This window comes from Kryptolebias marmoratus, linkage group LG7, assembly GCF_001649575.2.
Source record: "Kryptolebias marmoratus isolate JLee-2015 linkage group LG7, ASM164957v2, whole genome shotgun sequence".
Taxonomy (NCBI): domain Eukaryota; kingdom Metazoa; phylum Chordata; class Actinopteri; order Cyprinodontiformes; family Rivulidae; genus Kryptolebias; species Kryptolebias marmoratus.
Genome location: NC_051436.1, coordinates 23,825,768 through 23,841,316, shown reverse-complemented (window position 1 = coordinate 23,841,316; position 15,549 = coordinate 23,825,768). Strand labels below are relative to the sequence as shown.

General features: G+C 37.8%; 1 protein-coding gene across 6 annotated transcripts in view; it reads right to left on the bottom strand.

Annotated features, from left to right (window-relative positions):
* The window catches only part of si:ch211-200p22.4 (phosphatidylinositol-binding clathrin assembly protein), a 122,694-nt gene that overhangs the window by 35,107 nt on the left and 72,038 nt on the right, over positions 1-15,549 (bottom strand). For 3 of the 6 annotated variants that reach the window (XM_037976577.1, XM_037976579.1, XM_037976582.1), the window contains exons 8-11: positions 12,535-12,576; positions 10,472-10,492; positions 4,022-4,107; positions 3,784-3,907 (exon numbers count right to left, since the gene is read on the bottom strand). In XM_037976577.1, the coding sequence (XP_037832505.1) occupies positions 3,784-3,907; positions 4,022-4,107; positions 10,472-10,492; positions 12,535-12,576 (273 nt within the window). The remainder of the gene's footprint in view (positions 1-3,783; positions 3,908-4,021; positions 4,108-10,471; positions 10,493-12,534; positions 12,577-15,549) is intronic. The other 3 variants (XM_037976578.1, XM_037976580.1, XM_037976581.1) reach the window with 3 other exon arrangements.

Sequence of the window (15,549 nt, the reverse complement as noted above, 5' to 3'; positions counted from 1 at the left end):
GTGGAAATAGTCAAATTTTTCAATTCCATTACTATTATTGTAAAAAAGTCAAAGCCATTTCTATTTTTCATACTCATCAAGACCTGGAAAATACTAAAGCCAAATCATTTCCCAGACTTTTCAAGACTGTGTGGGAATCCAATTTACATCACCTTCAGTTTTTCATTACACTGTGTTTTACCAAGAATTCAGTGGGCTTTTTTTCCAAGCACAAATAGTTGCAGCACTTGAAGCCGGAATATCATAATATTTCTGCTAGAATAACATTACAGTGTGAATTTAAACGAACTGCTCTGAAGACCTTCAGATTGGAGTTGTTTAAAGGCGGCAGCGATTTGCTTTAGTCTTGGCTATGCTCTGGCTAGACATCAGTTGTCAATCCAGTTAGATTTAAACTCCATTTCTCTAAACTGAAGTTGTTCAATAAGCTATCTACAACAGGTAAGATATCAATTGTTCATAAAACTCAAAAGGGAATTAGCAATTTATATTATTTTCCATACAATTAACTGAACATGTTGAAACTGGTAGCACTGCTCTATTAATCTCTTAGAGGGGACTTTTTAATGCTTTTATTCACATTTTTCTGCCATCTGCCTAAATTTCCCATCAAATCTAATTAGCTCCACAGAGATCAGCACATTTGTCTTGTTATCTTGTGGAAACATACAAAACACATTTAATAAGAAAACATACTCTCTGGTAGACAGGTAGAGCAGTGAGTCAGAATATTAGTATGGATGGCCACAGAGGGAATGAAAACACAGTTTTTCAGAGCTCTTTTATCCGTTTTATTTACACATGGCCAGCTGGGGGGTTTAATTCACTGCTGAGCTTCAAGGTGAGGAAATGTTCCAAGTTACTTTACAACCTTCCCACATTTAAAGGATATGAAAGGACAGAGAAACAGAAGTCGCTGCTGTACCAGCCTGAGCTGGCCGGCTGCTCCAAATTTTTATCTATTCATTCATTCATTCATGAATGGATGAATAGAAAGAAAGAAAGTGTTGTTATTGTTTGGGCTAAGGCCCCAGCTGAACAGTAGTGGAGTGTGTAAGTGTTTTTGTATGTACTGTTGAGTCCATATGGACACCAGAGAGTGCAGACAGCTGAATCAGAGTTTTTGGATGACCCACCTAACCCCTCAGCTCTCTCACTCAGTGATGTTCTCACTCTCACTTAATCTCACCACTCCTTTTCTAACTAAACCTAAAGGTAATCAGTGGACCTTGGCAGGAAACAGGGCAACAAAGGGCACAGAGTAAAGAGAGCAGTGAAATCCAATCAAACACACAGACAAACCAGCTCTGGAAGTACTGATGGTGTATTATTGTAGGTTTCAGATTCACATACAGCTGAACAAAGCTCACACAGAAAGTAGCAGCACCATTAGACACAAACTGTATTTTTTCTGGTGGGATGTGAGCACATAAACATGAACTTGTGTACACACTGAGCTGCTGCGAGCTTGAGTTGTAGTTTCTCAGCTCCCATTCAATTACAGTTTGCTGTAAGGCAGGGCTCCCAGGACTGGAAAAAAAAACTAACACATTTTACACTTGACTTTTATATCGCTTGGCTTTGCAGTTTTTTCCCTCTTGGATAGTAAAGCTACAGTCTGGTCTTGCAGTAAATGACTGGATTATCATGGTTATTATCGCCTGCCACCATGTCATTGTCTGTGCTTGTGTGAGCATATGTTTGTCTGTTAGCAAAATATCTAAAGAACCACTAGATAGATTTTAAGGAAACTTTAATCATTGGATGCAAATATACAACTGATTAAATTTTAAAGTCAACCAGACTCAAGATGACCACTACAAATAATATATCTTAGCAAACTCAAGTGTGTCTATATTGCAGTCAAGTTTACAGGTGCCATCTTTACTGTTTTTGTTTATTTGATAAAAATTGTTACCAATAAACTTTGGTTGTGCTAAAAAATAAAACTTTTAACTCTGAAATATAATTGTTTTTAAACTACCCTATATGAAGATGAATTTGTATCAGAAATTTATAAACAATTATATTATATTAAAGATATTGAGGGAAAAGAATTCACAAGTACAAAAATGACAGAATAAATTAAAAGTAACATTCCTTGAATGAATGCATACAATAATTTTCAGCTACTAACACACCAAATTCTATCTTGATATCTGTAAAACTGGCTGAATTGTACCAATTTTTGTATCTGCTAAGGTCCCTTAGCTGTGGCAGCCATACTGAAGTGACTTTACTTCCAAAGTAAATCAGCTTTAGATGTACATCCAAATGTTACTTTGACAGTTTTAATAAAATCTGTCCAGTGGCTCAAGTAATATTTTTCTAACAGACAAATACACACATACACAGGCAATTACATGATCACCCACCTTTTATGAAGGCAGGCAGTAATAAACCAATCTTTGGCTTCCTCTCCAGAGTTTAGAAGCAAGTCTTCTACAGCAGGTTAACCAGTGATTTTCAATTTATATTTGTGGTGCATCTTATTTTAAAAGGCATTTTTAAACATTGCCATATTGACCAGAGAACATTAGGGGGAGGAGAGGGTGTTATTCATGTTGATAACACAATACCAGGACAAAGCTGCGAGTACACGTATTTATCCCCCACACGGTGGGCCGTCTGTGGAAATAATGTCTGATAATGAACCGGTCTGTGGAGCTAAAAATTTTGAAAGAAGATGAAAATCACTTCCTGTCAGCTGAGATCACACATGTACATGTACAACTATTTCAACTACTGATCTTTTCTTAAATATGAGCTTATTAAAACTGTGCTACAAGATTCCATATATATTCATGTATATACATGTTAGAGAGTGCAGTTTAAACACTGAGTCCCTGATGCCCACTGCAAAGTTTACCAAGTCTAGCTTTAACATCTATATACAAAACCCAGAGCATAAGGGTGGTTCCTCCCTCACCTCAGAAGTGCATTTTGTTAAGCAACAGAAAGTACCACAAGATTTATAAAACATGAAAAGTAATGGTGAAATTTAAGTGTAAGCACTTCTACATAATTCAAATTAAAATCAATTTCCTTTTCATAGTTGAAAACCCACTATTGTTTTTTTGGAAGTTTTTTTTTAAATCCAACTACTTCTGCATACTTTGTGCTAATTTAGTCACCTATATCATAACGGTCAGCTCATTCAGGAGATAAGTGCTATGACCTTTAGTTTCTATAAGTTTTATATTTTTCAAAATACTTAACTTTTTATAAATATTTTTCCATGGAATTTCACAAGATCTCTTGAAATCCTTTAAAAACACTGTTCTTTTTGAAATCTGTTTTATCATACCAACTCTATTTGTCTTGTTAGGATACTTTTAGCTAGCCTTTTGCTACTTTTAGCTTTAACAACTCAGTTTCTGGTTTTTCAGCAAATTCACGCTATATTTTCACAGAAGACGCCATTTCTTTAGTTACATTTGATTCTTGCTTACTTCAAGAATGCCCTCTTACAGGCTGAGGTGACCAGAAATGCATTTACATACCATTTTCTTTTTATTATTCAGGTTTTAAGTGAATTAATATTACACTCCTACTGTGTATCTAAATGTAGCCAACGTTGGCCTGTTCAAAATACAGAGATGGTAGCTAATAACTGCATAACAGTTAGATGCAGCTTGTTGTGTCTTAAAGCAGCTGCATAGAGCTTAATGATCCAGCTCACAAGATGCCACTTGAAGTCACAGCTGAAACTTCTCAACCTGCTGCGACTCCTCAGAGTCTAACCACCCACTCCACAGGCCTAGATGTATAAAAATGTGGTACCTTAAGAGCCTGCAGCCTGGCCTGCTCCTCTTCCAGAGCTTGCTGCTTCTCCTTCTCATCCATACGGCTGAAGGACATGCCAGTTGAGGACAGAGTTGAGACGGCGGTCGATAAGGTAGATGCTCTAGAACACAGTAGATGGGAGAGAAAATAAAATTAACGTGCAACTCTTTTTGGGGATCATTTGTAGTATACTTTTTACTTCAAATGGACTACAATTAATAAGGATTGGAACTACCTGGTGTCTGCATTCAACTCTTTTGTCTTCTTGCCCTCCAGAGAGGCCAAGTGCTGCTCCAAAGCTTCCAGAAGGCTGCTGGGGGCCTGAATGTGACACAAATATGCACCCACACCGCCCCCAAAAAAGAGGGGGAAAAAAGAAAGAAAGAAAGAAATGAGATGCAAATTCACAAATATGTTAGAGTTACTGGAAAAATTGTTTACTTGTTTTTTTTTTAAAAAAAAGCAACCAACACAGATATACACAGCACCCAGAGTTCGTTAGTCTCACAGGAAGGTAACAGAGTGCATCAGGCTCCAAGAATAGACATGGCAACATGCAGCAAACACTCACATTGTTAGCAGGAGACTTAAAGGAGAAAGAACAAAGGAGGAGGTTGGGAAACAAAAGAGTGAGGAAAAAGGTGGAGCGCAAAGAGGAGATTCTTCTCTTAACTCCACATGAGCAGAGAGCAACAACACCTACAGAATACAGTTTATTTCTAACCTTTGCCTCTCTGCTTTACTGATCATGCACAGCCTTTCACACTGTGGGCTCTTGCCATTACAATAAGGTTGAATCCTGTTTCACCCTCCCTCTCACTTTTTCGCTCCATTCCTACATTTTGCACAATTATGCTGAGGGGAAGGGTGCACCATTATTTTATTGCAATGTAAGGTGAAGGCAAAGGAGTGGAGATTTCTGGTCCTTAGGCAGGACTTGTTTATGATGTCCTGGTCTGCTCTGACTGAAAAAAGGCTAGGTGATGTAAATTTTGACATCTTTACTTCTCTGTCTGGTCCCTCAGGTCATGAGTGTGTGCAGCCCAATATTTGTGTTTTCTATACGAATATAAAAACCATTAACAATTATGGTTCCAGTCTTAGAAACAAAGGTCCTGTTTGGACCTGTCACTCGCATCTGACGTGAGTGATTCAATTGCCAGTAAACATCACTGATTATGAGTGTTTTTACCTGGTCATTAAATCCATACCTCAAAATGTTTAGTGATCAGATGTCAAGTACCCACCCGCTCTGTATGAAGATACTCAGAGATCAGCAACAGTGAGCAGTTCAAGACATCTGAACTGTATTACTTTGACATTAACACAGTTCGGATCTGAGTCACATTTTTTGGAATTATTTAGTGCACAACTTTTAAATAGGCTTAACTACCTAACAGATGCAATCTAAAAAAAAAAGAGGATAAAATGATTTATGACACATTGAGACTACCCTGTAATCACTCTGCTGTTTATGTGAGGTCGCATCAGTTCAGTAGGAGGTCCTACAACTTGGTTTAGGATGGACTATGTTAGGACTACCAAATGTATGTGAACAAAATAGGTCCAGACCACCTCTGGAAAATTTCAATGCACACAGAGCGTTCAATAACTGTATTTAGTGCCACTCAAATAAAAAAAAAAAAAAAAAAAAAGATTTAAAAAAGCCAAGATTGTCCTGTCTGCACAGGATTTGAGAACAACTACGTAAGAGTGCACATTACTGAGCAGGTTACTAAGAGACTGCTGCTATGCTGCTATCACTAAAAGTTCAGCTGCAAATTGAAGTTGATCTCCAGTTGTTTGTGTTTTTACTAAACAAACTGCCTTGTCCTTGTTAAGCATCTCATTATTGCTCAAAGTGGGCAAAAGGCAGCCAGACTGCTGCAGTAACCAGAACACAAGCACAAGTTATTCTACTGGAACTTAGCATGCATGTGGGAGACAAGAGGAAGTTCTTCTCCTGTGTAAATATGGCAACGTCACGTCTGTCTCTCTGTCCACAAGAATTTTAAGCTGCAGACGTGTACTCATACACAAACTTTTTTTAAACTCATGGCTGGCTGGATGGCAGGTTCTCGCCAAAATGTCGCCTGGCTTTTAAAGAAACACGCAGGATGTTAAAAGTCCATCTTTAACTGTCAGCGCAGTTAAATAGGTAAAAAGAAACTTGTGTATGCCCAGTCAATATTAGCTTAAACACACACACAGTCAGTGGGATGTCTCTAAACTGTCTTCCTTTGAGACAGAATAAAAAAAGTAATCACAAATATTCAAAATAGACACTCTCTACATTTTTAAACACTGGTTCCACCCGTAGTGATCTGGTTATTAAATTTTTATTAAAACTATTCTGTCAGGCAACATGCAGAATGGGGGATGTTAGTTGAGGAGGAGGACTGACTTTAGATGAGACAGAAAAACTTGCTGCAGAGACTTGTTTTCATGCAGATGAAGATGGAGGGTGGAGGAGTGAAACCTCATTTTCTATTCATGAGGTTTCACAGCCTTTTGCTAGTTGTAGCAGGTGCGTGTTTGTGTTGCAAGTGGCAGCCACAGGCAAGCCACCTGAAGCTAGTACAAGTATTTTACAGAGTTGCTATCAGAAAACTCTATTGTGTTATAAAAAGAGCATGTCTGTAAATGCTCAAAATGTACAACATTTCCACACATAAACAAGCCAATATCTTCATGCAGGCTCTTAAAGGAAAATTCCACTATTTGGAAACCTGGACATTAATAGTCTTTATTTTTGTGTTTTGACTAGAATCTTTAATACTGGCTGATTTGAGTGTGGCAGCTTCAAAGCAACCTAAAAAGTCTGATTGCCATCAAGATTAGTGGAATAAAAAGAAGATAATAAAAAACTCACATCCACATTAAAAATGATGGCAGGTGCTCAGCCGCAATGCAAACAACTATATAACAAAAATAGAGGAAGGTTTGTATACTGGAAGACTTCCCTTTAGGATCATTTATAGCACCAGGCACTAATAAAGGTGCCTCTAAATAAGGCTAAAGGGAAGTCCTGCAGTGTGCAAGCCTTTTTCTGTTTTTCTACTGAGATATGCAAATTTACAGGTACAAGCGTTTTTTCATATTTCCTTTTTTTTTTTTTTTTACTGAAAATCTACAAGTAGCAAAACTTGTGGAGATAGCTGTGGCAATTTACCATCTTACTTGCCAAAATGACACCAAATTAAATACATAAATGGAGCTTTAGAAGTGTGCATCCGTGTTTGTGTTCATCTAGATCTTTATTTTCACTTGTCTCTAATGACAGCAGAATTAAGCCATAATAAAGGCAATACAATGAGAAGAAGGGGGAAGTTTAAAGTGAAATTAGGTTGCACTGCCGTTTGTAGCAAACACGGACTGGCAAGTATGTTAAACAAGAATCTGTCTGAATAAATAAAAAGTTTGTTTAAACCTCCTTGCCTGGAGCAGTTTTTCTTAACAACAAAAAGGAAAGCAAACTAACGGCACTGCAAATACAGTAAATGTCCATTCTTCACAAAACAAAAGTGAAGTCCTTTTGTCGCATATCAAATGACTACATGAAAAAGAACTGTAGATAAGATTACACTGTAGAGACGTGAAATTAATCATCATTTCATAACTATCAATACATATAAAGCACTCGACTATTGGAAAAAGAGAGGGAGGTAAATTCAGGCCAGACTGACAAGCTAGTCCAAGTCCAAGTAGAGCAAAAGACCAAAGTTTTGCTACTGTAATGTCAAAGGTTTTACAGCAGTTCTTGTGATTCCTATCTTATAAATCTTTACACTGACATCAGTTTTACATTACAGAGGTATTGCAACACAGATATTATGATATTCCTGCAGGACATGCCTCATTAGAAATGCTACATTTAGCTACAGCTGTCACCATTTGCACTTGCATAAAACCACATCATTTTATGTAAATAATTGTATAGTCAAACTGATGATGATGTAAAGGTCTATAAAATAGTGTTTAAATTGAAAAACTACTTTTTAGCCAACTACAACAGAAATGAGCTTACATGTTGATGAGGGGTGTAATGGTTCATGTATTTGTAATGCAACAGTTTGGTACAGGTATGGTGAACTGAAAACAAATAAGTCAATCATAGATAATTATGGCTTCCAGAGCAGGCACATATTTTACTATTATTATTGCATTTTGGTAACAGTTAAGACAGAAAATAGGCAAAAAAAAAAAAGATACTATTTCAACAGTCCAAATAAAGTTCAGAACAACGTGCAGAGGCAACCACCTGCTTGTTTAATTCAAATCAGCTGTGTGAAAAAGAACTCTGCAATGCCACTGACGGACAGCTGCAGCGGAGGGAGACAAGAGGTGCATGTACGGGAAGCACTTCTATCTTGGAAGTGAGGCTTTGAAAAGTAATAGGTCAAGCCTTGCGTGTATTTATTCAATATTCCTGATACCGAGCCTCATTTTTATCACTCTAGCACTCAACCCACTGAGAAGTTTGAGTGTTTTACATTTTTATTGATTTAGTTTGTGAAAATAAATGTTATATAGCTCTGCGCTGCCTTATATTTTACATGCTTTCTCTCTTTGTAATTCATATAAATATACACTGCCTGGCTAAAAACAAAGTCGGCACCTGGATTTAACTAAGCAAAAACTAAGCAAATAGGTACAAGCCTCCTATTGGATAATTACTGCGTGGGTGATTATGTTTCAGCTGGCAACAAGTTATTTAACCCCAACTGGTGGAATGAGTTGCTCCTCATTTCTTAAACAACCATGTTAAAAGACACATCCTGTGGTCGTGGAAAACATGTCAGTCTGTTTGAGAAGAGTCAAATCATTGGCATGCATCAAGCAGTGAAAACATCTAATGAGACTGCAAAAACTACTAAAACTGGGTTAAGAACTGTTCAACCCGTTATTAAAAACTGGAAGGATAGTGGGGACCCATTTTCTTTGAGTAAGAAATGTGGCCAGAAAAGAATCCTGAATGATCGTGATCTGAGATCACTTAAACTTCTGGTGAAATCAAATCGAAGAAAAACTATTAAATGCAGCCCTGAGTTCTACACTCAGGGCTACATTTAATAGTGAAAGTAAGAGCATTTCCACACACACATTGTGAAGGGAACTCAAGGGATTGGGACTGAACAGCTGTGTAGCCTTAAGAAAACCACTAATCAGTGAGGCAAACTGGAAAAAAAGACTTCAATTTGCTCTGGAGCATAAAGATTGGACTCTGGAGCAATGGAAGAAGGTCATGTGGTCTGATAAGTCCAGATTTACCCTGTTCCAGAGTGATGGGCTCATCAGGGTAAGAAGAGAGGCAGGTGAAGTGTTGCCTACTGTCCAAGCCTGTGGGGGCAGTGCTATGATCTGGGGTTGCTGCAGTTGGTCAGGTCCAGGTTCAGCAACAGTATGTGCTGAAAGAATGAGGTCAAAGGTCAGCTGACTGCCTGAATATACTGAAGGACCAGGTTATTCCATCAATGGATTTTTTTCTTTCCTGATGGCACAGGTATATTCCAAGAAGACAACGCCAGGATTCATCGGGCTCAAATTGTGAAAGAGTGGTTCAGGGAGTGAGAGACATCATTTTCATACATGGATTGGCCCCACAGAGTCCAGACCTTAACCCCATTGAGAATCTTTGGGATGTGCTGGAGAAGGCTTTGCGCAGCGGTCAGACTCTACCATCATCAATGCAAGATCTTGGTGAAAAATTAATGCAACACTGGATGGAAATAAATCTTGTAACATTGCAGAAGCTTACTGAAACGATGCCACAGTGAATGTGTGCCGTAATCAAAGCTAAAGGCGGTCCAACGAAATATTAGAGTGCGTAACCTTTTTTTTATGGTGGTGACCTTTGTTTGGCTAGGCAGTATATATAAAAAAAATACCATTAGTTTCTTTTTGTTTTTTTTTTTGTTCTACCAAACCTTGACACTTATACAGACACATGTACCAAACTGTGGCTTAGGCGTACCCTTACACCCCTGGTTTCCATTTTTTAAAAATTGGTTTGTTTTGATAGAAAAGACAAAGAAAAATAGAAAATAAATAGTTTGAGGCAGAGAAAAAACTTGTTTGTCCTAAAAGACAAGGCATCAAAGTAAACTGATGACGTTCCTGTCAAATTTTTCTTGCAAACAAAAGGGGAAAAACTGCGACAATGAGGAACATCTACCTTTGTGAGTCATCTCGGGCTAATAAATTTGAAGCTTTGGTAAAAAGTTATCTTTGAAATTATAATTTACTTCCTAAAATTAAATTTAAAAAAAAATCTACTAGAACAAAGACTGGACAGACTCAGAACTCAGCTTCCTGAATGGTAAATAACTAACTGGTCATCTACAATTTTATTTGAAACGGCATTACAACATCAACTAAACAGAAAGTCATAGCCTTACTCAAGTAAACAAGCAAGTAAAATTGCAAAACACAATGGTGGATGGTAGGTACTTTTAGTGTTTACCTCCAGTCGCATCAAATTTAAGTCTATAAGAGGCAAAAACAAGCTTGTTAACCACTGTGCTACAAGATAATGCTGAAGCAGTTTTATGTTTTTGTGGCTCTTGCTCAACACTGAACAGATTTCAAAGATTTTTGTTCCTGTCAGGCCCTAGGTTTAATGTTGGAATTTTCCTTTGAAGAGGATGGATTGGTTAATCAGTACAGTTTGTAACCCACCACCTACAATGTATGATCCTTTAGTCTTCTGTGACAGAGCAAAGGGAAAGAAAAACATCCATTTAATTACAACAACCAACTGCCACTTCAGAATGAGTCAATCCATATCCTAACTTCCCACTTTACACTATTCAATCATTTAATTTTCCTGTAACATAAGATCAGAGTTGTATTCCACCATTTCTTAGAGATGGGGGGAGTTTAGTTTGCTTTGACAGAACAATTCCGGAGCCGTCAATTATTCAACAAAGGCCAGTGTTTAAATGTGCAGTCACTTGTATAAGCTGCAGCTAATGATGATTCCATTACAAATAAGAACACAGATACTGAAAACTAATCTATTTGTTATTTTACTTGAATGGCAAGTATATACTGAATGTATCTGTCAATACACACTCTACTGATACCTAAAATATTTAAAAAAATAAAAAAAATTGGTAATTCTACAGAGAAACAAATTGCCAAATAAGGTTGCACATTAAATTTAAAGATTACTGCCATTGCAATATCAGTTGCCAAATACAGGAGGGGAAAATGTAGGTTCATCTTAACAGATATTGTCATTTCAGTAGTCAACAATAACACAGCAATTGCATTTTTTCCTAAAATCATGAAACCCTATTCCTAGATAAATTGGTTGGGTGTCTACTGTTTTTGAAGCAAAGGAAAGCAAAGAACCTGACTAAGAAGTACCATTTTTTGTGGATCAGATTAATATTAGCATCAAGTAGAAAATAAGTACTGAAACCAATAGTGACTGAATCAAAAAAAGACAAATGCAGTTTTTCAGAATAACATTAAGATAGATCAACTGGCAGAAATGAATAAATACAGTACTGTGCAAAAATTCATCCTTCATTTTTTTCCTAGGGTAAAGACTTTATTCTTATCTTTTAAAATGATCTTTTAACTGACTTCAGGCTGGCTTTCTGAAGCAAGCGGAAAGTATTCCATTGGTTGATTTCTTATGCTAAATGCCATGTAATCTTAAATATTCGTCATTTCAATGTCTATTTTTTAAATAAAAAATCTAGAATTTGTTCTAACTTATTTTGCCATAAAGACAAACAAATCAGATTTTTTTTAAATTCAGCAAAGTCAAAATAATTTCTTGTAGCAGCTTCTTAAACAATTAAAAACTATTAGGTTTTATATTGTTGTAAACTCAATGTCTCTGAGCTTTTGAACTGTTTGATAACAAACAGATTTAATGAGGCCCTTACAGCAGTACTGAAATCAATTATTGAAGGCAACTGATGATGAATGCATAATGAAAAATCGTTAGATGCAGCTCAGTTTCTGATCAGTCTGTGATCACTAAGTCCAAGGATTTTGCTTCTATCTCCAACCTTTGAAATTCTAAAGATGAATAAAACAAATAAAATAAGATAGTCAGTAAAACATTTAGAAATTCAATGTGATTCCTTATGAAAGTTGTTTCACATATTCTGTGCAAGTCTAAACCAAAACATCTAGGCTGTCTGCAGTCCATTCATTCACATTAAAGGGCAAAAAATAATGCTTCTAGCAATTCAACCAAACAGTATCACATAAAAAATAAAGAAAGAAAACTTCAAAAAAAGAAAGAAATTATATGATTGCACCTAAATCTCATTCTGGCAGACTAGCTGCCTTTCTCCTTGTGATCATATTTGTTTTTCTAATTTCAAGGTCTGGACTTACTGTTTGCATTTGCTCAGGGTTTTATAAAAAAAATCAAAAACATGAAGCTTTTTATTAATTCTGTTGATGGCAGGAGGGCAATCTAAAACACCTCAACTGGAATATTATTGAGAGCTGAAAAGCAAAGAGAAAAGAAGGAAAAGAGTCTCAAGGGGAGAATCGTCTGGATTTATACAGTAATATTAGGTTAGACAAGGTGAAGGGGTGAAAAGCAAATAAAGATGACTGAATGAAGAAGGAACACGAGTGTTGGTAAGGTTGGAGCACACATGGGTTAAAAAAATGAGAAGTGTAGAATCAATGAAACCACAAGTTCTGATGAAAACACATCAAAAACAGAAAGACAAAGCGAGAATCAGACTGGTGGAAGGTGGCATGTACACTGACCTGTGAGAGATCTGGGATGTCACCCTGATCTATTCCAACTTGCTGTCGTCAAAAAAACAAATAAAAAGAAAATAAAGGGGAGGGAAGGTAGGGTCAAATGAGGAGGATAACAAAAAAAGGGTCAGGGTTCAGTAAAAAAAAAGATGGATAAAAGAAAACAAATGGGAATCATTACCTCATGCAGTGGCAGTGTCAATATAAACAGAAACAAACAAGCAAATGACATCTGAACTGACTGATGAACCCATAGTGAATGATGGTGATGATTACACTGATAAATATATGTCTGCCCCACAAGGAAGAGCAGGTAGGAAGGATGAGAAGACTCAAATGACACAGAGATCAACAAGACTAAGACAAGCAATATTCATATAAAACATGTAGACTTCATTAAAAACAGACACAACAGCTTGTTCTGCACAATTACAGTATAAATATTCATAACCTTTTTTATGGCTGCTAAAATTTTGTGTCAAATTTACCAGGGAGATTATGGTTGACAAATGCTTGTGAACAATTGATATTTTAGTTGTAGCTCTTTAAACAACCTCAGTTTAGAGAAAATGTCTAATTCTGACCAGATTGATGAGCTAACAGCTAGTTCAAACAGACAAGACCAAAGTGAATTCCCAATGTCTAAAAACAACTTTCATCTCAAAAATAGCACAGCAGTTGATGTAATCACCTTGAAGAAGTTCTGGCAAATCCTTTGATGATTCAGGAAAGGAAAGCAAGCTCTGCCCCAGACCATGCCTACTGTCAAACCTCAGCTCCAGGAGGACCACTGTGGCTTCCGTCCTGGTTGTGGAACAGTGGATGAGATCTTCACTCTTGTGGGGTAACTAAGGGAGGTCTTAGGAGTTTGACTCTCCAGTCTACATGTGTTTTGTAGATCTGAAGGAGGCTTATGATCGTGTTCCTAGAGGCATTTTGCGGGGGGAGTGCTGCAGGGCCATGAGATGCCATGGGTTCTTTTAAGGGCTATCCAGTCCCTGTATAACCAAAGCAGGAGCTGTGTCCGCATTCTTGGCACAAAATCAAGCCAATTCTCGATGCAGATTGGACTCCTCCAGGGCCTCCTCCTCTGTTTGTGGTATACGTGGACAGGATCTCAATGTGCAATCGTGGAGAAGAGCATGTCTGGTTTAGAAACCTCAGGATCTCGTCTCTGTTCTTTGCAGATGGTGTTGTTCTGTTGGCATCTTCCGGCCATGACCTGCACCATGCACTGGGATGGTTTGCAGCTGAGTGTGAAGCAGCTGAGATGAGAGTCAGCTCCTCTAAATCCGAGACCATGGTTCTTAACTGGAAAAAGGTGGAATGCTTTCAAGTTCCAGTATTTAGGGGTCCTGTTCAAGAGTGATGGTAGAATGTAGCTGGAGATGGATCATCAGACACATTGGCAGCTTTGTCCGCAGTAATGAGGGCGTTACTTCTGTTAGTCTTGGTGAAGAAAATGTTGAGTCAAAAGGCAAAGTTTTTTTTTTATTTACTGGTTTGACTCACATATGGTTATGAGGTTTGTATCATGACTGAAAGAATGAGATCTCGGATACTAACGACTGAAATGAGCTTCCTTCGTAGGGTGGCTGGGATGCCTCCTGGACGTCTTCCAATAGAGGTTATGCAGGCATGTCCGACTGGGAAGAGATCCTGGAGAAACCCAGAACTCAGTGGAGGGATTGTGTGTCCTCTCTGGCCTGGGAACACACCGGGAACTGTAGGTAATCTCCCTGGAAAGTGTTGCTGGGAAAAGGGAACAACTGGGTTTCTTTCTTGGACCTGTTCCCTTTACGACATGACTACGGATAATGGATGGATAGACTGAAAGATATGGCTTCACTGGAAGTGCTACAGATAGCTGCTGTTGTTGCTACTTATCCTTGTAAATAATCGGAATTCTATGGAAATTACCTGTTGTAGTGGTGTAAAGGTTTACTAAAAAAAAGGGCTTGCATGAACTGCTTGTAAATGGCTATTTAAATGTCAAAAGAATTACAGTCCTGGTTGAAATTGTTGGCACCCCTGAAATTTTTCCAGAAAATGAAGTATTACTCCCAGTATATTTATGTAATTACAGAAAACTTTGACACAACAGTGTTTTGTTATACACATTCATTTCCTTTGTGTGTATTGGAAGAGCACAAAAAACAGAAAAAAAAAATTAGAAAAAGAAAATGCTTAAATTTTTACAAGTTCACACAAAACTCCAAAAACAGGTCAGACAAAATTACTGGCACCCTCAACTTATCATAATATTTGGTTGCACACCCTTTGGAAACAAATAACTAATTAGTCGCTTCCTATAACCATCAACAAGCTTCCTACACCTTTTAACCGGAATTTTGGACCAGTCTTTATTTGAAACTGCTCCAGGTCTCATGATTGAAGGAAGTCTTCTCCCAACAGCAATTTTAAGATATCTTTACAGGAGTTAAATGAAATTTAGATCTGGGCTCATTGCTGGCCTCTTCAGAACTATCCATTTCTGGGGGCTTTTTAAAGTATGTTTGGGATCCTGCTGGAAAGCTGGATTTCAAAAACCCAGTTTTTTGAAACTGGGCCTTACATTGCAACCCAGAATTATTTGGTAATATTCAGTATCATGATGCCTTTCACACAGTCAAGGCATCCAGTGCCAAAAGAGGCAAAACAATTCCAAAACATCTTTGAACCTCCACCATATTTGACTGTAGTATACAGTGTTCTTTTCTTTGTAGGCCTCATTTCATTTTCAGTAAATCTTAGAATGATGTGCTTTACCAAAAAGCTCCATCTTAGTCTCATCTGTTCACAACACATTTTTTCAGAAGGATTTTGGCTTACTCATGTACATGAGCCACTTGGGCCAGCTCCTCCGGGGGGGAATCCCAAGGTGTTCCCAGGCCAGCCGAGAAACATAGTCCCTCCAGCGTGTCCTGGGTCTTCCTCTGGGCCTCCTCCCGGTGGGACGTGCCCAGAACACCTCACCAGGGAGGTGTCCAGGAGGCATCCTCACCAGATGCCCGAGCCACC